Below are 23388 nucleotides of genomic sequence, written 5' to 3' on the forward strand. Positions count from 1 at the left end.
CAAAATTTCGATTGATCCCTAGTACATCGAAATATTTTAACTCTTTTGGAATACCACGAATAAAAATATATCTTGCACTATAGGGCGTCAAAATGCTAGGGCCACATTCGCGCCTTTGTGGACAGAAGAAGCAAAAGAAAAGAAAAACAAACTCACTTCACGATTTCTGCTTCGTGTGCAGTAGTGGCTTGTTGTTGTGTATTGAATTTTGTGATTTATTTTAGTATTATCAAAGCATAGGCTCATCGCAATTAATACAATGAGTGGACCATCGGTAAGTAGCACAACAGTTCTGCCCAGGACACTTTTTCCCTGTGGTTAAAAAATGCCTTTTCTCGCTTGAAGAACTCGAAGAGCAGCACAGGCCAGCCAGGTGCATCGGGTTCGGGGGCTCCCGTGTCGGTGCAGGAGTTTGTAATTCGTGTGCCGAAGAATCTGAAAAAGAAATACCATGTGATGCGGTTCAACGCAACGCTAAACGTAGATTTCACACAGTGGCGTACGGTGAAGATGGAGCGTGAAAACAATCAGAAAGAGTTCAAGGGAATCGAAGAGGTGATGCCGAAGTTTGGTGCAGGCTCGGAATTTAATCGCGATCTGCGGGAAGAGGCACGTCGCAAGCGGTTCGGTATCATTGCTAAAAAGTATAAACCCGAGGCACAGCCATGGATTTTGCGGGCCGGCGGTAAGAGTGGTAAAATGTTTCGTGGCATTCGGGAGGGAGGTGTTGGTGAAAATGCCGCTTTCTACGTGTTTACACACGCACCGGATGGTGCGATTGAAGCGTACCCGCTGAACGAATGGTACAACTTTCAGCCGATCAATCGGTACAAGGCACTGTCGGCGGAGGAGGCCGAACAGGAGTATGGACGGAGGAAGAAAACGATGAACTATTTCTCGTTAATGTTCCGGAAGCGGCTAAAGAAGGGCGAGGATAATGATGGCGAGGAGCAGGAGGAAACCAAGAGCAAAAAGGGCGAGGGCGGCAAGAGTAAGGATTTGAAGATTAGCGACATGGACGAGTGGATCGATTCGGATGAGATGTCCTCGTCCGGCGACGACGATGAAGAGGGAAAGCCGAAGCAAAAGGACAGCGACGACGATGCCATGGACAAGAAAGCGAAGAACAAAAAGAAGGCGCTGGCGGACAGTAAGAAAAAGAAGCGAGACGTGGATGAGGAAGCGTTCGAGGAGTCGGACGATGGCGATGAGGAGGGACGTGAGTTGGACTACATATCGGACTCGAGCGACAGTGAATCGGACCACGACGCAAAGGTGGTAAAGGAAATGAAATCTGTGGCAGAAGAGGATGCTCTACGGAAACTGTTGACTTCCGACGAAGATTCGGAGGAAGAGGAAAAGAAATCGGAAGAAGATGAGGAGAAGGAGGACGAGAAGAATGGTAAATCGAAGGAGAAGGATAAGGACGGCAAGGAAAAAGAAGGCAAGGAGGGCAAGAAGAAAAAGAAAGCCAAGAAGAACAAAAGTAAAAAAACGGAATCGGACAAGAAGGATTCGTCGAGTGATTTCAGCTCGGACAGTTCGGACTCGGATACGGCCAGTACGAAGAAGAAGCTAAAAGACAAAAAAAGCAAGGAAGGCGTGGGGTCAAATTTGTCCAGTGCAAACAATTCACGGTCTGCGTCGCCAAGCATAAGCCAGTTCGAATCGAACAAGCGCAAAATGACCGGCTCCAATATGCCAACGACGGACCTGACGGGATCGGACAATAGCAACAGTCCGGTGTCAACACCGGCGAAGAAAGTTAAGACGGACATTACGCCATCGCTTCCGCCTACGTTTGCTGGAATTGTTAATGCGACTAGTAAAGAGTAAATGGACGGCTGCTTCATCATTTGGTTGTTTGGTGTTTCTGACATTCATTTTCTCTCTTTCAGTGATTACGGCATAACCGAAGAGGCTGTCCGGCGGTATTTGATGCGCAAACCAATGACCACAACGGAACTGCTGACCAAGTTCAAAAACAAAAAGACGGGCGTTTCAAGTGAGAAGTTAGTCGAAACAATGACCCAAATATTGAAGCGAATCAACCCGGTGAAGCAGACGATACAGGGCAAAATGTATCTTAGTATAAAGGTACCGAAATAAACCGCGAAAGGCTCAATCTTACTACTACGCTCTAACACGATAGAGAAATTTAAGCAAATACATTTTATTCTTACAAATACTTTATTTTGCTTGTTTTTTTCCTAATTATACGTGCTTGGATTTTGTGTAGTAGCTTAAACATTATTTTCTTAGTTCTTCCGTACTGATGTTGTACTTGGCCTTCATTTGGTCCAGCTCTTCCTGTTTCTTGTCCACATCTAGCTGCTTGAATGCCTTGGTCGACTGGTAGTAAAGGACCACCAGGTACCGGTTACAAACGTTAAACCCGGACAAATGATCTCGTGCATTTTTAGCATCAAATATGTCCTCGTACACGACAAAGGCGGTACCGCGGGTTTCGGGTGTGTTTCCACTGTGGAAAACGAAAAGATTAGTGTTAGCATGCATTACCGAAGGCCGATCAGACGAGGAAAACTTACACTCTGATTTGTCGAATTGCACCATATTTACCGAAAATATCGTACATTTCATCGGATGTTATCTTGTACGGAAGGTTTCGCACGTACAGCACTCGATTCACTTCTGGAGGTAAACGAACCTGCAATAAAAAAAAAAAAACAGTCAAAACGAACCTTCCCGGTCAATATCGTCATCGTTTACTTACATTATTTCTTTTCTGCATGGAAAGAGCCATATTGCGCTAAATGTAGTTAATTTAGTTGTAGTTTTTAACAAATTACTTGTAGCGGTGCGGTTTGTTGTTTGTGTTTTTTTCGCATCCGGATTTGACAGCCGATGTTTTGTTTACGCGTTATTCATAAGTATGCGTTTAAGTTGTGGGGTTGACGGTTACCAGACTGAAATTTGCGTTTTTTTTTTTCTTTTTGTTCAAAGGATATATTTTTAAGAATTATATTTGGATCCTATATTACGTAATTATTGTTCTTATATTAGAAAATGTATGCTATTATGTATTGAATTTTTCGCGTGAAACTCAATAGAGTTGGTCACGTCGCCACCCACAGTGGCATGTTGTGTAAACGAAATGTCAAACTAGCAAAGAAAAAAACATCACCCATCTGTGTGCTATCTGTGTTTTTGCTTCGTAGTGCTTGTGTAAAAAGTGCAGGAAAAAACTATAATAAGATGTGCTGTTACGAGCTATTAAAATCTCAGTAGAATTTGGACGATTTCGTGAACACAATTCACACTAAGCACACGTTATCCTTCAACTGGGAGCGCCCGAAAATCCCGCACGACCCTGAAAATGTTCCGGAGTCGCAGCTGGTTTGGGGGCGGATGGAATCGTCCCAAGAATCGTCTATCGCTTGATCACCTGAAGTATTTGTACAGTGTACTGGAGCGCAATACGACCGTGTCGGAGAGCAACCGAGGATTGCTGGTGGAATCGTTACGTTCAATAGCGGAAATTTTGATTTGGGGCGATCAAAATGATTCGTCAGTGTTCGAGTAAGTACTCACGCGCAGTTTCCGTGCCGTAAGCCCTGCCGTGCCCTTTGTTCATAGTTACACGCTCTATTATCGTTCTCGCAGCTTCTTTCTGGAAAAGAATATGCTGTCTTACTTTCTGCACATAATGCGACAGAAGAGTGGTGGATCGAGCTTCGTGTGCGTGCAGCTACTGCAAACGCTAAACATCCTGTTCGAAAACATTCGTAACGAGACGTCACTGTGTAAGTAACTGTTGTGTTGTGTTCAATGGTGTGTTGCATGCTAACATGAACATTTCCCGTTCGTAATTCCTTTATCGTTGCAGACTACTTGCTCAGCAATAATCTGGTCAATTCGATTATCGTACACAAGTTTGATTTCTCCGACGAGGATGTCATGGGCTACTATATACTCTTCCTAAAAACGTTAAGCCTCAAGCTCAACACACATACGATACATTTCTTCTACAATGAGCATACGAACGACTTTCCACTCTACACGGAAGCGATCAAATTTTTCAACCATCCCGAATCGATGGTACGCATCGCCGTGCGTACGATCACTTTGAACGTATACCGAGTGCAAAACCCGAACATGCTCCAGTTCATACGGGACAAAACGGCCGCACCGTACTTTAGCAATCTAGTATGGTTCATAGGGAAACATATCTTGGAGTTGGACAATTGCGTACGCAATGACATTGAGTAAGTGACGCTTTTAGGATGTTTAAACGGTCGCAACATAAAGCTTTTGTCTTTCTCCCCTCCCTTAGCCACCAATCCCAGCATCGTTTAGCAAACCTAGTAGCGGAACATTTGGATCATCTACACTATCTGAACGATATTCTCTGTCTCGATATTGCCGATCTAAATGCCGTCCTGACCGAGCACCTGCTACACAAGCTGTTCGTGCCACTGTACATATTCTCCCTCACACCGTCGCCGCCTATGTCAATGGCCGTGGTGACGTGTAACCTTGCGGCCGTCCTTAATAAGGTCGTCGATATTGACATCAAGGAGATGAACAATCCACGTGTTGCTAGCGTTGTGGCACTGTTTCTACTGTCACTTGTGTTTCTGGTCGTAACGCATCGTCCGCTGATTAATGCGCTCACCTGGGTCATCCTAAATGCGGACCATACCGTGTTTAAGGAAGGTGCAGCACAAGTACTGAACGCTTACATCGACAACCGGGAGGTGGTAGCGTTAGGATTTGTACAACCAGTTGAAAGTTTGGAGGAAGCGCTAGAAACTGCCGCTTATAGTGTTGATCAACTACATCTGGCAGATGAACGGGCAGCAGCCAGTGGTAGCAATAAAAGCCCAAACAGTAGTACCAGCAGCAGCAGCAAAAGCCAGGCCAGCACTAGCAGTAGTAGTACTTCCACCAACAATGAACCACCCATATCGAGTAAGTAAACCCAAAGAGTTGTAAATGGGGCGGTAATGGATTAAGATAAGATTGCTATTTTCCCTTCAAATATTGTCTTATGTTGTCTCTCTATCCGACTGTCATTCTCTGAAAAACCTTTCCTAGTGCTGCGGTAGTTTTGGTTTTTCATTTATTGTCATTCTAAAAGTGTAGATTTTGTTTTTACTTCTTCTCCCTATTTACCCCTATTTATTTATTTTATCTCCCTACTTTACTTCTCCCTATTTAAAGATTCTCCTAGCCCGCCAACCCTTTCGGAAGAGATCGAAAAGGTAAACATCACGGACGAGGAAAAGGAAAAGCTCCTGCTCAATGCGTACCGAACGCCGGAAACTAATCGTCCCTTTCTGGATATGGTCCTATCATCGCTCGATTGTACCGAGAACGATTTTCTGGCCTTGTTGGCCTTGTGCTTGCTTTATGCGCTCGCCAACAATAAAGGTATGTTGCAGTATGCTGAGCTAATATCATTAGTAGCAGTAGCAAGTTAGTAGTAGTAGTAATATGGGGCTTGACAAAGTATTTTGGGTATTTTGTAAATGATTCATCATCGGTACTAATTCACACACACTACACACTTTACCGGTAGTACTCACTTCACAGGTTGTACTTCAGCTTTCTTCCTTTACACGCTTCACATCTCTTCCTATGAATTCGGTTCCCGCGACTCTCACACCACTAATCTCGCTATTTAATTTCTAATCTAATTTCCTAACAACATTGCGGACGCTGTACTGATTATTCGACTTTTGCACATCGTGCGCCTTAAACGTATCCATCGTGTCCGTTGCAATGGACACGTTCTTCTCTCTCGCCTGTTGGGGCCGGTTATTTGTAGACGGTTAGTCATATCTATCTTTCATTGTATGTATAATTATGAATTAATGGAATGAAAGTGCTGAAAACGGTGGTTGTATAAACTGAGTTAGCTTGCTCATTGCTATTCATTTCATTGCGTTCTTGCATCTAGCCTGTATATTTGTTTTGCGCTAAACAATTGGCATGCTTCCTTGTGGTATTTTTGATGATTGAAGATTGAAATTTATTTTTACTATTAAAATTGTATAAAATTCATCTAACCAAAAACCACCAAAATTGGCTGTAAATTCAAAGCTTACATTTGCTTTTCGTTACGCGTTTTAGAACGATAATTTGTCTAATTTCCATTTGGAAACTGTTTCTAGGTGTCAACTCGGAATGGTTGGAGATTGTGCTGAATCGCTCGTCGCCTTCAAATCGTACCCAGTATAACGTAATACTGATCGAAAAATTGCTCCAGATAGTCAACATTTCTAGCCAACCTTGTGAGTCACCCATTACTAAAAAAAAAAAAACATTTATTTAATGGTTTACTTACACTTGTCTACATATTCCAGCCTGTAGAATACGGCTAGTAACCACAGAACTAGCGTTGAAGCTTCTCGGTCAGATAATTGGTACCGGGTCGGAAGATTCAACCGCTTCCGTACCGGAAGAGTATCTGTCTTCTCTCAACCAATCCCGCAATCAGGCGATGAATGTACTGAAAAATTTCTACAAATCAGAGGACATTTTCCTGGACCTTTTCGAGGACGAGTAAGTCTAATGGAGAACCTTTCTTTCTAACCTCAAGTTAATGTTCGAGCATGGATTCCATCTTACAGATACAATGAAATGGTAAAAGCTACATTGAACGTTGAATTTCTCTGCAACGACTCGACCATACTCTTACCCCCGACCGGTACACCACTGACAGGAATTGGATTTACACGGCGCCTGCCGTGCGGTGAGGTTGAGAAGGCACGCCGTGCAATACGTGTGTTCTTTTTGCTGCGCCGCATGTGCCAGTCAATATCGGGCGAAAAGGAAACGCTGCTACCGCTCACCAATCTGAGCCAATGTGTTCAAATAGATAATGCACTTGATTTGAGTAAGTATCGCACTATTGCTCTGCTTTCTTTTCCGATTTGATATAACAGTATGCATCTTCCGGTTTGCAGATAATAGTGATCTTATTGCTTGTACCGTCGTCATGCGAGACGGGACCAAGTATCGACGGTTTTTGGTGATGGATATCCTGCAGCTGATACTGGTCGAACCGGACAGCAAACGGTTAGGGTGGGGTGTAGCAAAATTCGTCGGATTTCTTCAGGATGTGGAAGTGAACGGAGATAAGGAGGATTCACGCAGTCTCCATTTAACGATCCATCGGGGCGGTGCGACCAACAATCGTACGCCCATCCTGTCGGCAAAGTTTATGTTTGACGATCATATACGTTGCATGGCAGCTAAGCAACGGCTTACGAAGGGGCGCAGCAAAGCACGACAAAAGAAAATGTTTCAAATAGCGCAACTGTTGGAAATTCCGGGACAGTTGAACGAGTCGTCATTTCCATCACTGGCGGCGGGAGGATCATCGGCAAGTGGTACACCTTCGCTGCGGCATGGTTCGTCGAGCCGTCAGGGACGGGAGCATAGGCCACTGTTTTCCACCAGCAATCGTGTGCCAGGAGTGGCGGCCGCATTAAGGCGCGACAGTATGCCATCGGGAAGCGTTAGCCGTGTGCAGATGAGCGCGAGTCGCTCAACAGAAGGGTAAGAAAGCGTTGGTTTTTCCTTATTTTATTTTACTTATATGATGGTAGATTATTAAATTTTTTTGAATATTTTAGCGAACCAACTGGTGCACGGAGAAAGCTTACCACTGGACCAGCAACCCGACGGGAAAGTAGTCAACCGATTGGCATCGGATCGGGCGCACTAAAATCGCGAGACAATTCACGCAACCGGTCAAGTACGCCTCGGTCGAGAGAATCGAGCCCTCGCATACCGAGACCACGGTCGGAGGAAATACCGCTGGAAGACTTTCGTCGATCACAAAACTCTAGTCCCGTGTCACGCAACTCGTCCAACAATCCATCCCGTTCGCATACTCCTTCCCGGCTGTCTCTAGAACCGCTCAGTGTGGTTAACATCTCGTCGAGTTCGGTAGCAGGGAATGGAAATGGAACCAGTGGCAACGGTAGTGTGCTGAGCGGTTCCGTAAAAGATCCTACCATTCCTAATGTTTTGTTAGCTGGAACGATAAACCCCGCACCGATAATAGCACCGTTACCCGTACCCGTCGTACCCACGGAGTTAAGCCCAACATCGGAAGAAACGTCGTTCATTGCAAACGAAGAGCGCCAGAAAAAGCGTGGAGTAATCGAAACGGTCTAAGAACCGTTTGTACTCTTTATCCTGTTGTTTTATCCATCAAAGCAAGATTTCTGGCGGCGGTATTCTTCCTATGTATTTATTTCACCTGTAAACGGATGTATTTTTTTATTGTTGAGATTTTTAATGTTCGATTGGTTTAGAAAATAAATTATGTAAATGTGGCAGAAATGGTATGTTTCATCAAATTCAGGCTTTGCGGTCCTGTTTGATAGCGATTGTACGGAAATGCAAAGTTTATACTGAAATTTCGTCCAGCAATTTGAAATTTTTAAATGAAAATTTGAAAAACTGTCACGATAAATGACAGCACTGGTGAACCACTGTGAGACAGCAGGTCGAATGTTTGACATTTGCCGCATGTTTCCCCGCTTCTTGCGCGCCATTTGTATCTAGTACAATCAAGTCCGGCCAAAACCGAAGCGCTTTTCCTGTTTTACACAGTATTATCTGCATAAAATCATCATTTGCGACCGTTTTAAAGTTAATACAAAGTTCTACGTTGTGTACTGTTGTGTTGTGGAGTCATCTTTATCAATAGTTTCGTTAGAATCATCGCGCCAAAGGCACAGGTAAGTTACCGGGGGTTTGTTTGCTGCTCTCTATCAAAATTCATGCTGCAATCGGTTCATCATCTGTTGATCCTATTGATCTAGGAAACTAGCATTACCAATTAATAGATTGCATATTCTTTTAGCTAGTGCTACGTAAATGGCCAGCATCTTTTGATTCAGGTAGTTAAATTTAACAACAGAAACAACCGTCAGGAAGACAATCCGCTTCGATCAGTAGTGTATTCTACTTTCTTCAAAGCGCGCTGAATCAAGGGATTCATGTGTTTCATCGCCAAAAAAGATGGTACCGCACATCGGGGGATTGATTTGTGGTGGTCGGTTCATCTAACATACATTACCTTTGTGTTTCGGATACCGCTAGAATCAGGAAGAACCGCAAATGTTTTTCTATGTGATATTTTCTTCCTTTTTTTATTCTAAAGCATCGCGCTTTCATGCATCCATAATTCGCAGAAGTTTTGTATGTTGTATAATTAATATCTTTTGTATATATAGAGAATCTCTTGTTCCGCACCTTCCTTTGTTGTCCACTTACGTTTTTATAAGGCAAAGCTTTTACACAAACTATATTCGGTAATTCGGTTCAACGGATATCTCGTTCCTCGATCGCGGTTCCAATTGGTTAGAGCGAGAGCGAGTTGCCTCTGGTGTTCCGGATCCACGCGATGCATCGGCGTATTCAAACGCGTTAAAAATTTTAACTAATGTCTGTGTAAGCTCGGAATGTTGCACCGAATTGAACATATTGATATCCTCGGTGTATGAGCAGACGTAATGGCTAATTTGCTTAGATTACTACCATGTTTTTGCATTAGGATAATTCAGAGATGCGCGGTTGTGTATGGGCGGATACACGAAACTATACAGAGGAGAATCGAATGTAACGTATCGGGAACTATTTACTCACTAAAACTATGCTGCACAGGCAATGAAAGCATTGCACTAAGTAGTTATTTAACTAGAACCGGAATTATACCGTTGCTCTGTACAAGAATGTATAGAATAAGTCCTGTTGCTCTATTTCTATATATGTTTCCTTGTCTTTCGTGTTTAACTGTACCTTTTGTAAAGTGTCTGTGTGTGTATAATGTATTGATTCGTACAGTCCATGTAGATGCTTTCTCTGCATAGCTCATCACTGTTTTCTTCCTACGGTCCCTTCTTCCGGGGCGCTACTTTGTATCGATAAAATATTAAGTAAAAAGTTAACGCAACCATACGGCTCACAAATGAGTAGTTTGTGTAGGGGTGAAATGTTTCTAACTTTAATTTGGTTCTGTTTCACAAAGGGTCTTGCTCGGAGACCACCTTGAATGCAAGAATTTCCAAGCGAGTAAAGTGATGATTCGCTTCTAATCTTGTTCGCTTCCTGTGACTACAACTATTTCTCTTCAATACTTTTCTCTTTCCATCTCAGAGAATCAGATCATTCAATAAATGTTTACCCTTCTACGTGTAAGTTGATTTTGAATTAGTATTGAAATTCTTGATTCTAGTGTTTAAAGATAAGCCACTACGAGACGAAACGGGGACCGTACCCGTGCAAGCTAATGCGCGTGAAATAATGATCCTTCAAGCGATCAAACTCCCTATTCTCTCTATTGCGACTCACGAAAACGATTGTAGCAGAAAGGCATAGTTAGAATGTATAAAATGTAAAAATGGCGCATCAAAATTGTATAAGCGAAAAATTACCGAAAAAGTGCCACAATTAACTAGTTTTTCCCCACCTAATTCTAAGCTTGATTTTTAACGCTCCCTGGTACGGTCGAATTGGGAAAATCTCTAAGATATAATAGTAGCAGGAGTAGCAATGAGATAAATTGTGCGATTTGATGATTGAAGTGTTATCACAAAGAAATGGGTTTGAGCTCTCTTCCCCTGTAAATGAGCGACGGCTTCATCCAAACTGTTGAAATATTCCAGCATTGCACATTCGATGGTGATCCAGGTCGCTCCCAAAAGCAGCTAGGTTATATTGTAAACGGCGACCTTGTTGAACTTAAATTTGAATCATCAAATCATTGCCGACAACGGATTGAAGCGCATGATTTTCGAGAGCAAAATCCACAGGAACGAGGTGAAGGCGCAAAGGACCACACCGCCCCAGCCCAGGTCCAGGCTCCAAGCGGTTACGAATATTCGGGCTCCGAGAAATTTCGATGCGGCCCTAGCGGTACCCTTGATGGCCACCACACCATCGATGGTACCGTCAAAGTCACTGTCGAGCAGTGGTCGTCCCTGCTGTCGCTTGAAGTGGATGATCATCAGCGTGAACAGGGCAAAGAGGGCTGCAGATGAGAGAAATAGAAGGAAAAACACAATCCTGAGCATGACGCATTCTTTACAAAGCTTATGCGACTAGAGTAAAGTAAGCATATTTATGGTATTGCGGACTTGGAAGCGAGGCTAGAATTCACTTATCTACTTTGTAAAGAAGCATTGCAATACATCCTAACAGAAATGGCACTGAAATTGCTTTTGAAGTTTGGAGGTAGCTCCACTGCACGCTCTTGTGCACGCTTTTGTCGCCTCCACTTGCTCCAATATCGCGTGACTTGTCCGTCAAGAAGCTGTACACCTCCGTCTGCTGTTTGCCCAGTCGTGGCGGAGGACGGAAACCTTGGTCGATTACACGAAGGAATAGAATTTGTCATTTTCTATTTCCGACGCGTGCAGCTCCTGTGTAACGTTCGCAAAAAAGGACCTGGGTGTGCAACAAAGTTATCGAGAAGAAGAAGAAGCACGCTCAACCACAGTTGGTTGGCACCTTTTGCTTTAGCTTGGCCGTAACGGATCTGGCGGACATAAGACAGCTGATGTGAGCGTGGGGAAAATGGTGCAAACTAAACAAAAACTCCTCGACATCTCGATCGATTTTGTTGCTATATCTCCCGGTGGAGTAGCGTGTTGATTGTTCGCATGAAACTGGATCCCTCTCAATAGTCAATAAGCTCCTCTTCAGCAAAATGGGAAGGGAGGAGAACACGAGGGTAAAAAAGGAAGGTTTTTATGGGTGGTGTTTGTGAGGTGAATTTTTTACGGCCACAGGAATTGCCGAACCCACCCCCAACTCGAAATGGGATGGAAATTTCTTTCCATCCTTTCCAGCGGTCCAACACGACGCAGCCTGTTTGTGTGCAGTGAAGGCAACAAAATAAGTAAAAATGGAACCATTTGTGTGTAAATGAATGTAAATTAAACTTACCTGCCAGCAGGTACATTACGCCTGTCACCAGTACGGCACTGATTTGACGCTGGCAAACACCGAATGCGCCCACCAGTGCAGCGCTACCGAGTATGATTAGACACACCAGCGAGCAGGAAATCGATAGATTCTGCATTCCTGTTGTTGAGATCGTAGTGGGGACGATGTGTGGCCACCGTTGGAAGCGGAAAAGGTAAAAAGATTCAACGACAAAACAACAAGAGAAGAAGAAGCGTAGAAGATTTATTAATTTTGCATGTTGGTGGGTAAGGTCCTTTCCGGATAAGAGCACTAGGAACAGTATTTTGCTTAATATACATTTGTTTTTATCATAAGCACTAGTTCTCTATTGCTCAGAATTCTTAATAAATACAGTTGAAAAGTTAAGAAGGAATTATTTGGCTGTGATTTTTCTTTTGGGACAAATTGAGGGATTTACGAGTCCACTGACAATAGGAAAAAAAACTTTGCCATGCCATAAATAGTGCAACAAAAGCAATATCTATAAGTATAAAGAATGCTGCCATCGGACTGTCAGATGAGCGTAATGTATATCCGCAAGCAATAGAACGATGCAATATTATATGTGTCCGCAAATTGTTGCTCCGTCACACCGATGAGAGGAGAACACGATGGGAGCTATAGCTGATCGATAGTAGCTGCAGTATATGGTGCCATTGTCAAATCCTCCCGGCATCAGTGTACACTGAATGAGTAAATTATGCATTCGGTCACAAAAATGGCGGAGATGATCCGGGGTTTTCTGTACCACCGGTGGAAGGTGGTAGCTTTTATTGTACGCTTGAGAAATGAAAGTCAGTACTAGTACCATGGAATAACAAAAAAAAAAGCTTTGCAATTGGTGCTAGTCACTGCGATGAAGTCATATGATGATGCTACTACCTACATATAAGAATCCCGAGGAGAGGGAGTTGAGAAAAAAATGCAAATGTGACTGTGACTGTCGCTCACCCGCCGACGGCATTTTGAAACGAACGATCGATACCTTGACGCTCGGGTTTAGGAACACGGGCGATGAAGATAGTTGGAGATGGTAAAGCACAAAAGAACTTGCATATCAAAAAGGTTTTTCTTGAAAATTTGGAGGAAAGAGAAGATGCAAAGCTGGAAAGCGTATTTGTTTTGCGTAATTTAGTCAAAATCAAAACGAAGAAAGTGTGTGCTGATTTAAGGATAAAAAAGCTAAAATGTTTGTATCCTTTCTAATCTAATTGGTAAGGATAAAAAGCGCATCGTTTTTTTCTAAGCATTCTAATATTTTACATTTTACATTTACAAGGGTGAGAAGGTTGACAATAGTTTGTTAACCAATCAGGTTCGCTTGCTATACTAATTATAGTTCTAAGAACTAACTCTTTTGAAGCTAAACATAATCCAATGTGGGCATTAAAATAGGTTGAAGGTGACAAACTCCGTTTGTCAGACATAAATGAGGACATTTATTCCTCAACGCGCGCGCCAATCGTTAAGGGATGGCAAATGAATGATGTAGCGCTTAGAAAACGAAGGAAAGTATGAAAATAAACATTCTTCGAATCACTGTACGTTATTAGAAAAATAGAAAAAAAGAGAAAACAGAGCAAAATGTACTCTGTCTATTCTGACCAATGGGTTCGAATTGGTGCTAAAAGGTCATACGGAAAGTTGTAAAACTGCTCCCAGCAGCAGTGAGAAGTGAATTTGTATAGACAGAGAAAGAGAGAGAGAGACTTAGAAACTTTGTATGATCTAAGAGGATGAAAGAATTAGCACGCCTTGCGCTGTTACCTACTTAAATGCGGATGTAAGGACGCCTGGGACTCACTGTGTTGCCAATCGGCCCTCGCATCCTCATCGTTGCCCTGTGCGCTTTCCATCGTACCGGCGAGATAGTTAACGCACTGATCCACCTGCGGGAAGCCATCGTTCGACATGGTCCGTATCTCTTCGGGCGTCAAATCGATGCACAGCGTCCAGATGCCACCGTTCATCGGAACGAGAAAAACGCCTGCCCGATTATCGGTAACTACCGGGGATGGTGTAGCCGGCCCTCCTTTCAGTCCAGTCTGTTGATGATGATGATGTGGGTGATGTTTCGTTGGCAGACCTAGTTGGGAAGAACACAAAACAACAAAATAACATTGATTAATTTTGGGGAACGTCCTGACCTCCTCGTTGGTTCCATCACCTTTGCCTTTAAGCGGTATCTTTGCTGCCCGTCCGTCCAAATACCAGTGCAGCTCGATCGCGGTTTCGTTGCTGATCCGATCGAGACTGTTACGATCCCAGGACACGTGCTCCCAGTGATCGGTCATAATGGCAGCACAAAGCATAGCGGTAGCACTCGAAGTCATGAGCAGCGTCAGGAAGAGGAACATAATCGGTGGCGGTATCGAGCAGCACGTCCCGTTGCCGGATGGTGTCTGTTGGTGGCCGGCTGGTCCGCTGCTGTTGGTCGTGGTGGTGGTAGTGGCTACACCACTGCTGGTGGCCATGATGGTGGTGGTTGCCGACGGTTGCATGTTACCGTAGTGCTGATAATAGTAACAACTATCGATACTGGGAGACTTGTCCGGTGGTGGCCCGGCACCGGAGGATGGGTAGTGGTGGCCGCTCGCTAGCAGATGGTAGTCGTTGCCCGATGCGTTTGCAGTGCCGTAACCGAGCAGCGTATTGTTGTTCGTATCATTGGGTGGGCAGTAATTTACGCCGTGCTGTAGCAGGGGCGCATCGTAGTCGTACTGCAGATAACCGTGCTGCTGTTGCTGGTGCTGCGATGCGATGGGTTGTCTTCGATTGGCCGAGAATTGAAGGCCACCACCGCCACCGCTGGCACCACCAGCACCACCACCACCACTGCCGCTCGATGTTTGGTAGCGGTAGTAGGAATTGTTCCGGTGTATTACCGGCCAGCTGCGTGTGGTCGACTTGTTCCGGGAGTAACTGTTTGCCGTGCTGGCAGCAGCGGCAGTAGTGGAAGTGGAAGTAATATTGGCGGCCGTCGTTTTCTCGGGCGTATGTTCTTCCCGTCCGAGATCCACGATGGACTGTTGGTGGTACAGTTGGTCACTAGTTTCTTCACCGTTGGGTTGCTGTTCGTTCCTTGCCGATACTGAACGTTTGTTACCTCGCACAGCCGCACGAATGCTGCCAAAAAAGGAGCTTCTACGTTGCTCACCGATTTCACCACCGTTGAGCTTATTATTGTCTTCCGTGGGATTCGAGATGCTCGAGTCTAGAGCGACAGGAACTGGGTCAAGATCGGTGTTAATTCGGTGCGCTATTTCCGGTGTTGGATCCGATGGGACTGGGGTAGGAGTTGTGGTCGCCGGTAGTAGTGTTGCTGTAGGTGTTACTGGATGTACCGTGTCTAATGTTGGTGATCTTGGCGTGGGAATGATGTAGGTGGTTATCGTCGCTTCTGCTTCTGGTAGGGAATGGGTCGTCACGGTGTATTTGCAACCGGTGTCCGATCCGGGATTTACGAGTCATAAATCGTTTTCTCGCTTCTTCATTCTGTCACTACGATCGTGGGTTGGTATAATTGTAGCAATTGTTCTTCCGTATTCTGTTCTGGTTGTCCCTGCTATATCGGTGAGCTTATTGGCGGGTTGTTAAAACAATTGTCTGTATATTACCCTGTAATACAAAACGGTTTCGTTGTAAAAAAAAACCTAACATAATCCACCATTTTATCGATTTAATCAATGTAATTTACGAATCAATACATCCAACCATGTTCATTCATAAGCGCAGGATGAATTATACTTCAATCCTTATAATGCTTTCATGCAGCCGGCATTTGCGGATTTCTATTAGCAGTTTCCTTGACAGTTATGGCAGTGATTGGTGAGAGTCGGCACCATTCTAGCCTCGTATCACACAAGACCTAACTAAAGCATCAACCGCTGTGCGAGAGCATTGCTTGAACTCTAGTAGGGAGTGTACGTTATCATGGTTAGGCGCCAGCCGGCTTCCGCTGGACATTTTTTACGATGCTCAATAGGAGGATAAAACTGAGTGGCGACGGCAAGTGTGATGAGACAGTAGCCGTGCCGTGTGACGCTTGCTATCGCAACCATACCATGAAACGCATACACAGTGAACTTTAAACGTTCGCCGACAGATTTCCGGTTGAGCAAGAAGCTGGTTGTGGTGCATTCGATGATGGAGGCGCATGGTAGTATGATAATGGGATTGCGATACAATCTCCCGTCTGTCGCTTTCCGTTCGCTACGAGCTTTAACAGAAGCTGACAACGGCTCTTCGTTTACAATTTGGCCATTGAAACGATCGCACTCGTGTGAGTGCCCTGGCGGATGGATCTATCCTAATTAACGTAGTGTTTGCAAGCGACATAATGGCGCAAAGCGTTGTGTTTCTGTGTAAAATGGATCCAATTCCCTGCAAGCATGCCAACACCACCAACACGTCACTTAACCGAGAGAGGATAATCAAAATCCTTAATTAGTATTTTTAGTACGCAGCGAAGCTTTTTCAGGATAACGAAAGATAGCGAATGGTGGCAAGTGTTGTGTGGAGGAGAGAGAGAGTTATAGGGTTCGTTAGAGATACAGGGTAAACAATCTAACTTTTTCATCTGGAATGTTTTTTTTTTGCTGACCCAGCAAAATTACGCAGCAGTATTTAGAGAAGGAATTATTGAACAGAATAAAACTGCTTTGATGCAGTCATACGTGTATTTCCCTAAAAAAATAATAACAACGTTGCTTTCTTTCTACTGTATATGAAACTAAGCTTACGTACGTAGTACTCCCGCATATGCCATCTCATTTCGACGAAAAATAAAAATTCGCAGTTTATTTATTCATTCCATCGCGCTCGGTCCGTCCGTGTTGATGTCGTTTCGAAATTCAACACAACTGTAGTCGGGAAGCGGGAGTCGTTGATGCCAAAGTGCTTCGAGGATTGTTTGTCATGCAAATATGGTCGTTAATTTAACTGAATATTAAAATTCCCTCTGTCCCTTGGATGAGATCATTTCAGGCGCATGAAAATCGTACGCAATATGGGAGCTTTTCCCTTCCAAACCCAGAGAGGGTGTGTGTTGTGGAATCGTGCAAGCGTTAACAGGCGCATTAAAAAAATATGTATCCTTATTGCGCATTTTAATTGCCTGTTGATTGTGTACTGCGTGGTTTGACAAATGATTCGGCTTGTGTATTATGTTGGTTTCGATTTGTAGCGATTGCTGTATGCTTCAATTACATTTGGATGGAAAAATAACAGTCATGACTCATTTGGGAGTCTCTTCTTTGAAGTTATAAGTATTATTCCATTATATTTCCATGCTGAAAGAACTGTACTAAAAATGAAAAGTAACATTCTTTCTACCCACTGCAAAAAGCTTTGTACTACCGCTATGGGCACTTTCCATTAGACGCCCAAACTTCAAACCGTTCTATCTGGCTTTGGTTAATGTTTGCTCTTGCTCTTAAATGCAAGTCTAAGTATACATTCCGAGGTTCTTTTTATATCTGCAATCACTAGCATCCAGTCAAAATGTGTAGGAAGATTGTGGGCCTACGGCTAAAGCAATGGTCGCTTTTGTAGGAGGATCAACTGTCAACCTTTGTGTGCTACCTCGTATCGTAAGGATGAGCTAAATGGCCAAATGTCACTCTATACCGCACTGATACGAGCCATACAGCTTTAGGAGGATAAGAAGAGTATACCGAAAAGAGTTTCGTTTACGCTGTCTAGAGTGTGTACCGTATCGACGCCCTAATCCATTAGTGAAGAGTTTGTGCTTTTTGTTTTTGCTGAAGGGGTTTATGTTTACGATTTGAAACAATGTTGGATCATAGCAAAAGACGGTGGTGCGACACCCACTGGTGTCCTTCTTACTTGTAGTATGTGGTTTTATCTTATTCGTAAAGCATTATAAATATGTCTACAATATTGTATCGTTACTGATATCTTTAGACTCTAGACTGATAAGAAATAAGTTATTGTAAGGATTTAATCTACTGAAAATTTTCCCAATGTCGCTCCTCCTCTTGAGTTGATTTATTCATTATTGCATAGCGCATTGAAAGACTAGGTACCAATTATCTAACAAAGCCCATCATAGTCATGCATAATTTATATTAACAGGTAGGTGTAGGTCATTTGTTAAGCCTGTGAAATTGTTAATTTGGGCCAGCGCACGTACCATCAGCAGCACACTCGGTAATCGATTGTGACCTGTTTTCTTAAGGATAACAAAAGGCCATAAAAGTAATGACTCGTTGTAAGCAGCGTCAAAAGAGCAGTGCTACGAAACGGGAGCCGCGGACGTTTATATGACTCTAATGGGGAAAACTTTTTCCATGAGCTGTGTGCTGCTGGTAAACTCATGATATGGAGGGATAATACACACCGTGTGTCTCTGTTTGCTCTATAACTTTTCTACCGTGATGCTGCCCCAGGGCAAGTCGTCCGGAAGCCGGAGCCTTGCCTATTTTTGCAAGACGACGTACCTCTTTTGCACTTATTGACGACTGCTTGTGGGTCTTTGGACGTAAGTAGTAATCGTTGAGTAATTAAATCACTGCCGTTTTAATTGCATTAAGTTGATACATCACCAGAAGAAGATCATTACACTTTTGCGATAATAATAGCCGCAAAAGTCCTTGTAACTTAATCGGTTACTCACGTCGTCCAGCAACAAAGTCTGTCTTGACGTCTCTTGTCTGCTCGGAACTATAATTTTCGTACGTTTTATCATATGTTATGCCCTAGAAGGTCCTTACGCCAAGATGAAATAGATTGATGTAAAAAAAAAACGTCTCTCTTGAGAGGTTAAAGAGGATGTGAAATTTGTACTCCAATATGTTCTTCTTCATATCTACACACACACATCTTATCAAACCCCATGTCCTTTTTCAAATGATCCATTAAATGCTTTCATAAATTCTATAAATTGCATGCTGTGTATGCATATACGACCAGACAGTGTTTCCTCTACGTAAATCCTGCGTCAACCAGCCGCCCTCTTCTTGACCTTCATAACCGACCACCCAGACACAGGCCAGCTGAAACGTTGATAGACGATTCTGTTCCGTTTTCCTAATGGTTGGGTCGTATTGCAAATCCAAATCATAACCTGTGTAACAATCAACGACCTACAAACGTACAACAAGGTTCAATATTTTACCGTATGTATGGTCGTTTGATGAGGCCAGTAACCTCTTCGGTACAGGCACAACAACGGAATAACCACACCAACCGACAGGGCTGAATATTGTAATGAGGTTGGCCGGTGGAAAGCCGGCCTTAACTCGCCATCACACCCGGACGGACGGCTACGACTCGCGATGGTCGTTCTGCTTGGTTTGGTAGTTCGGTCCTCCGGAATTCCTTTGCGGTAGAAAGCGAAAGGACCAAAAACGATCGAAATGTTTGGCTTTGATTTATACCGCCTGTCGGGATCTTGGCACACTGTCCAAAGATTTTGCGTGTTTGCTGAGGGTTTGTTATGCCGTCGTTGTGTTGTTTCGGCGGTTTTGTTTCGCCTTCTCGCGTTCTTTTGGTTTTTGGACAAAAGTGGAGCAGAAATTAATTGCCCAAAAGCAGCAGGGACCGGTTATGTAGGCGGAGCTTTATCCTGTCGGGCATGTTTGGTGCTGTAAGTGATATATTTTTTAAACTTATTACGATGTTCGTGGAAGATAGTCTTCAAAGTTTGCCAATGAAATGCGTATAACGAGACTATATTTTGAAGTCAGGAGGAAGACATAAGGATAGTAAAAGTTTGCCGTTTTTACTTACACGATAATGGAGGAAATCTTCAGGACTGCCTTGAAGTTGTGTCCCAGGTACACTTGTACGGGCGGTGGTGTTCCTTGGTGACTTCAAATTCGAAAACTTTTCGCTCAACTAACTCAAGTTTTCCGTATGTTAGACGAGTTGTTTTCCTGTTTGTTGAATTTCAAATATACTTCACAATACTTCTCGTTACACGAAGGATATCTTTAAAATGAAGCACCGGTTGGATTTTGTGTTTGCGCGTGGATGTTTATTTTAGTTTTACGAAAGCTTAATACTCGAAAAGCACTTGAAAGAAAAAGCAACGGAGAAAAGCAAAACAATCATTTGTCACGAAGCATTACCAACAGTCATAAATGTTTGGTTGTATGATTAAAAACAAAATATAGCACACGTATTGACGTTTCGGTGCAGAGCCCGGCTAGAGTCCGCGTGCAATATTATAATTCCATTTGCGCTGTGCAATGTTCAATCATTTTCTTTGCGGTGCCGTTTAAAATTGTTTTTTTTTTTTATTTCATGAAAATTGACCTCAATTGCTACTTGCTGCTCTGTTCGTGCTGCTAAAAGCGCCCGGCTGTTATTATCCTGATTGGGATTAATGTAAGTGTTTGTGCTGGGGTGCTGCCCATTTGCTGCAGCATTCGGGCGATCACTCAAAGTCACACAAGCCCGTCACAAGTACAAAAACGTGCAGCAGTGAACGGCGCAAAAGCTCTCGGGTGTAGTAAATTGGTTAATGTTTGAGCACAATCGTTCGAGTTATTTCCAGCTTTCTTCTTCAGCTACTTCACCACTACTATGCCATGTGTCGAAGCAAATCGATTTAAATATTTTGTGTGCTCGCTATGCTATTGCATTTGTTCGTGTCCTTTTTTAGACGGATGAAGCGCATCAGAGCCTAGAAGCAACAAAGCGTTTGCTCACCAAAAAGTAGATGCACGTTAACCAATTCTTTCCTGTTATTTAAACCATTATTCTGTGCAGGATATGATCCAGATGCGGATTTATTGCAATAGCGCAAATATTTGGGGAACACTTACTGGACGCATCACTAAAAATGTATTCACTGAATAAAAATTTTCCTTTGGTACTGTTTGTTGTTGTAGATTTTCATAAAAATTTAATCGAAATACTGCACAGTATAACATAATTTTCATTTTTTAACTCATCTTTACACTGCACTTTGTTCAGTTCACCTGCGACGAACTCTCCACCAAATGATTACGTATGCATTTGATTAAGTAACACCGAGATTTACTCCACGTTGCTGCATGCACCCGGACCTTATCCCAAAACGGGCACTAAATTTTAGGTTAAATCACAGTCACACATCTCACTCTTTTGAGTTGTCGACCCAACATGCAAACAGCACATTCCCACGAGTACAATAAACGCTGCCGTCGTTGTGTAAAATTCTATTCCGCTTCTTGTGCACTTTTCTCACATCATAAACACCTCATCACCATCACACAATATTGGAAGTTTTAACCGTATTTCCGATATGTTTCATCACACAAATCACACCCGATTCCGATTCACTTCCTAACTCTTTATGTCCTACTATACGGTGGGCTTTTTACGCTTACGGTAAGAGGAAGGGCATGTGTATTCTTGTGGCGCGTTGTGTTGCAAAATTGATGTCCTTGCTGCGGCGCAACCGTCGTGTGTTACGTCCAAGTGTGTGACCTCTGAAGAAAATGCAAGTAAACGCTTTTGATTACGAACGAGTTATACTGCTGATGCTATTGGCTGTTTGCCGTTATTCTTGGTGGGTCACTTCGTTGCAATCGGTTGTTCTACTTTAGGACACACTGCACACTAGTTCGATGTGCTGCTTTCCATTCACATGTCCGTGGCCAAGCCAAATCGTTTGGTCCTCGGAGGCTTCGGGACGCCGTACTTTACGCTACGTTGTTGGCGCTTGAACTGTGAACTTTCTTCGCCGAACTTGCACAGACTGCATGGAAAGAGTGGCGAGAACAGACCAAACAGAGCGATATGGTTGGACTTTGGAGAGCGATTCGTTTGCCTTCTACAGAACATAACAGAGCACGGGAGAAAGCAAGAGCATACATAGCGCCACTTGAAGCGAATCTGAGGAGTTTCCCGGAGCTGGAAGGAAAATACACATAATGCCAATGTTATGATGAGAAAGTGTTATTTTAGCTCTCTCTTGGCATTAATTTGCTCACTGGGTAGAATTTTCCACCGGGGCAGTTTTCTATCGCTCTGTGTTGTTTGTCTATTGGAGAGCTTTTTCTACCATTTTTCTTCCCTTTCAGCGACGAACCAAACAAAGAGCGTGCTCAAGATGTATATCCTTCCAAACTGACATCTCCCGCCGGTTCGGTTTGTTTGCCGTGCCGGTGGAAAGCTTGCGCACTTGCCGAGTGGTCGGGGGAAAAATCGATAACCGCCACCGATAGTTGTTTAGTCGCAAACGGGTAGTGTGTCAGAGGACACAGACAAGTTAACTCCTTCACTATTAATTGTTAATGTAGCGGAGCTTTGCAATTGTATTTGAACTATCGTTTAACATCGAGGGCTTGTGGTTCAATTTTTTCAGTTACTATTGAGTCAGTTCATAGCCGGTGTGAAAGGGAGAAAATTATTATCGCTTAGTTAGAGAACCCGCTTCGGGTGGAAGTTTTTTGTGTAGCGAATGGGTGTAATGAAAATGTGGTTTAAAAGTACGGTAAGATTTATTGTTTGCTCTATTCAATAGGATTTTTAAGCCTCCAATAGAGTGTGAAGTGTTTTTTTTTTTCCGCGTGTAATTATTTCTAACCCACATGTTTCATCTTTTATATCAGCATTGATGTATGTTTGCGTGTAATGTGTACAAAAAAAGGGTATGATGTGTAAAAGTTTTACCATATTGATACGCTATACGTCATGCCACGCCAACCGTCCAAATGATCAAAGAGACAAGCTCATGGAATTGATAGTTTACCGTTTGGCGGTACCTGAATGTCGCATAAATTATTCACCTTCCTTTTTGCTTATTTTTTATGCACGATAGCACATGTTTGTTTCATGGATGGTTGCCAATACAGAACCCCTTTGTTTGCATCCCATGCTAATGTGCAACAGTTTACATGTTTCTAGACATTTTTATTTGCTATTAAATGTCATTACGCAGGGGTACGATATAGATATGGAACGGGTTGGGACCTTTCTCTGGTTTAAGTCTAAGATACGTAGGAGGAGTACATTAACTTTGACCTTTTTTGGTGGATGACTTCGTTATATTTTTTTAAAAGAATTATTTAATTATGCTTTTAGTTTTTCTTTCACAATATTTGTTCTTTTTTTTAACATATACAAGCAAAATGCTCTACATTCTGAGGGCTGACTATTCAACTATTATCAGCAAGTCTTGTACAATCGATGGTCAGCATGACTGGAGTGAAGATCGTAAAGCCAAGAGAAAAAAGATTGTTCATTATGGTTCTTTTTCTAATGATTTTTTAACATAATTCTAATGATTTTTTTTAAAATATAATTTACATGCAACGCTCCTTGTGCAATTGCTCATTCAACTAAACATCTTTTTTTTAAACTTATATGAAAGTTCTCACCTAATGGTTCACATATCTGTTTTTACGTTACTTCCAGGATCTTCATTCGTAAAGCACGGTTTCGCTCCTTATCTCATCACATACAACCAACCAATTCTATACG

General features: G+C 43.0%; 4 protein-coding genes across 5 annotated transcripts; 2 read left to right on the top strand and 2 right to left on the bottom strand.

Annotated features, from left to right (window-relative positions):
* The first annotated feature begins 259 nt into the window (after nt 1-259).
* On the top strand, nt 260-2130 carry LOC126565135 (general transcription factor IIF subunit 1). The gene is made up of 3 exons (XM_050222285.1): nt 260-274; nt 346-1832; nt 1899-2130. The coding sequence occupies exons 1-3, from the start codon at nt 260-262 to the stop codon at nt 2107-2109; spliced, it is 1713 nt and encodes a 570-aa protein (XP_050078242.1). The 3' UTR covers nt 2110-2130.
* Nucleotides 2131-2239: 109 nt separating this feature from the next.
* Nucleotides 2240-2808, bottom strand: LOC126559426 (splicing factor 3B subunit 6). The gene is made up of 3 exons (XM_050215581.1): nt 2735-2808; nt 2550-2668; nt 2240-2482 (listed from the first exon to the last, which is right to left on the bottom strand). Exons 1-3 carry the CDS (start codon nt 2762-2764, stop codon nt 2251-2253), a joined length of 381 nt encoding a protein of 126 aa, XP_050071538.1. The 5' UTR covers nt 2765-2808; the 3' UTR covers nt 2240-2250.
* A 403-nt stretch (nt 2809-3211) lies between these two features.
* LOC126556867 (protein CLEC16A homolog) lies at nt 3212-8151 on the top strand. The gene is made up of 10 exons (XM_050212406.1): nt 3212-3540; nt 3625-3764; nt 3848-4226; nt 4295-4932; nt 5185-5394; nt 6138-6257; nt 6330-6528; nt 6597-6862; nt 6933-7527; nt 7605-8151. Exons 1-10 carry the CDS (start codon nt 3338-3340, stop codon nt 8149-8151), a joined length of 3297 nt encoding a protein of 1098 aa, XP_050068363.1. The 5' UTR covers nt 3212-3337.
* A 2542-nt stretch (nt 8152-10693) lies between these two features.
* LOC126558433 (uncharacterized) lies at nt 10694-14970 on the bottom strand. Of its 2 annotated transcripts, none has more exons than XM_050214450.1 (4): nt 14120-14970; nt 13757-14038; nt 11932-12069; nt 10694-11014 (listed from the first exon to the last, which is right to left on the bottom strand). In XM_050214450.1, exons 1-4 carry the CDS (start codon nt 14451-14453, stop codon nt 10740-10742), a joined length of 1029 nt encoding a protein of 342 aa, XP_050070407.1. In that variant the 5' UTR covers nt 14454-14970; the 3' UTR covers nt 10694-10739. The 2 variants fall into 2 exon arrangements, with proteins under 2 accessions (XP_050070407.1, XP_050070406.1); XM_050214449.1 differs by having other exon boundaries at nt 13724-14038.
* Between the last annotated feature and the right edge of the window lie 8418 nt (nt 14971-23388).

This window comes from Anopheles maculipalpis, chromosome 2RL (assembly GCF_943734695.1).
Source record: "Anopheles maculipalpis chromosome 2RL, idAnoMacuDA_375_x, whole genome shotgun sequence".
NCBI classification, from domain to species: domain Eukaryota; kingdom Metazoa; phylum Arthropoda; class Insecta; order Diptera; family Culicidae; genus Anopheles; species Anopheles maculipalpis.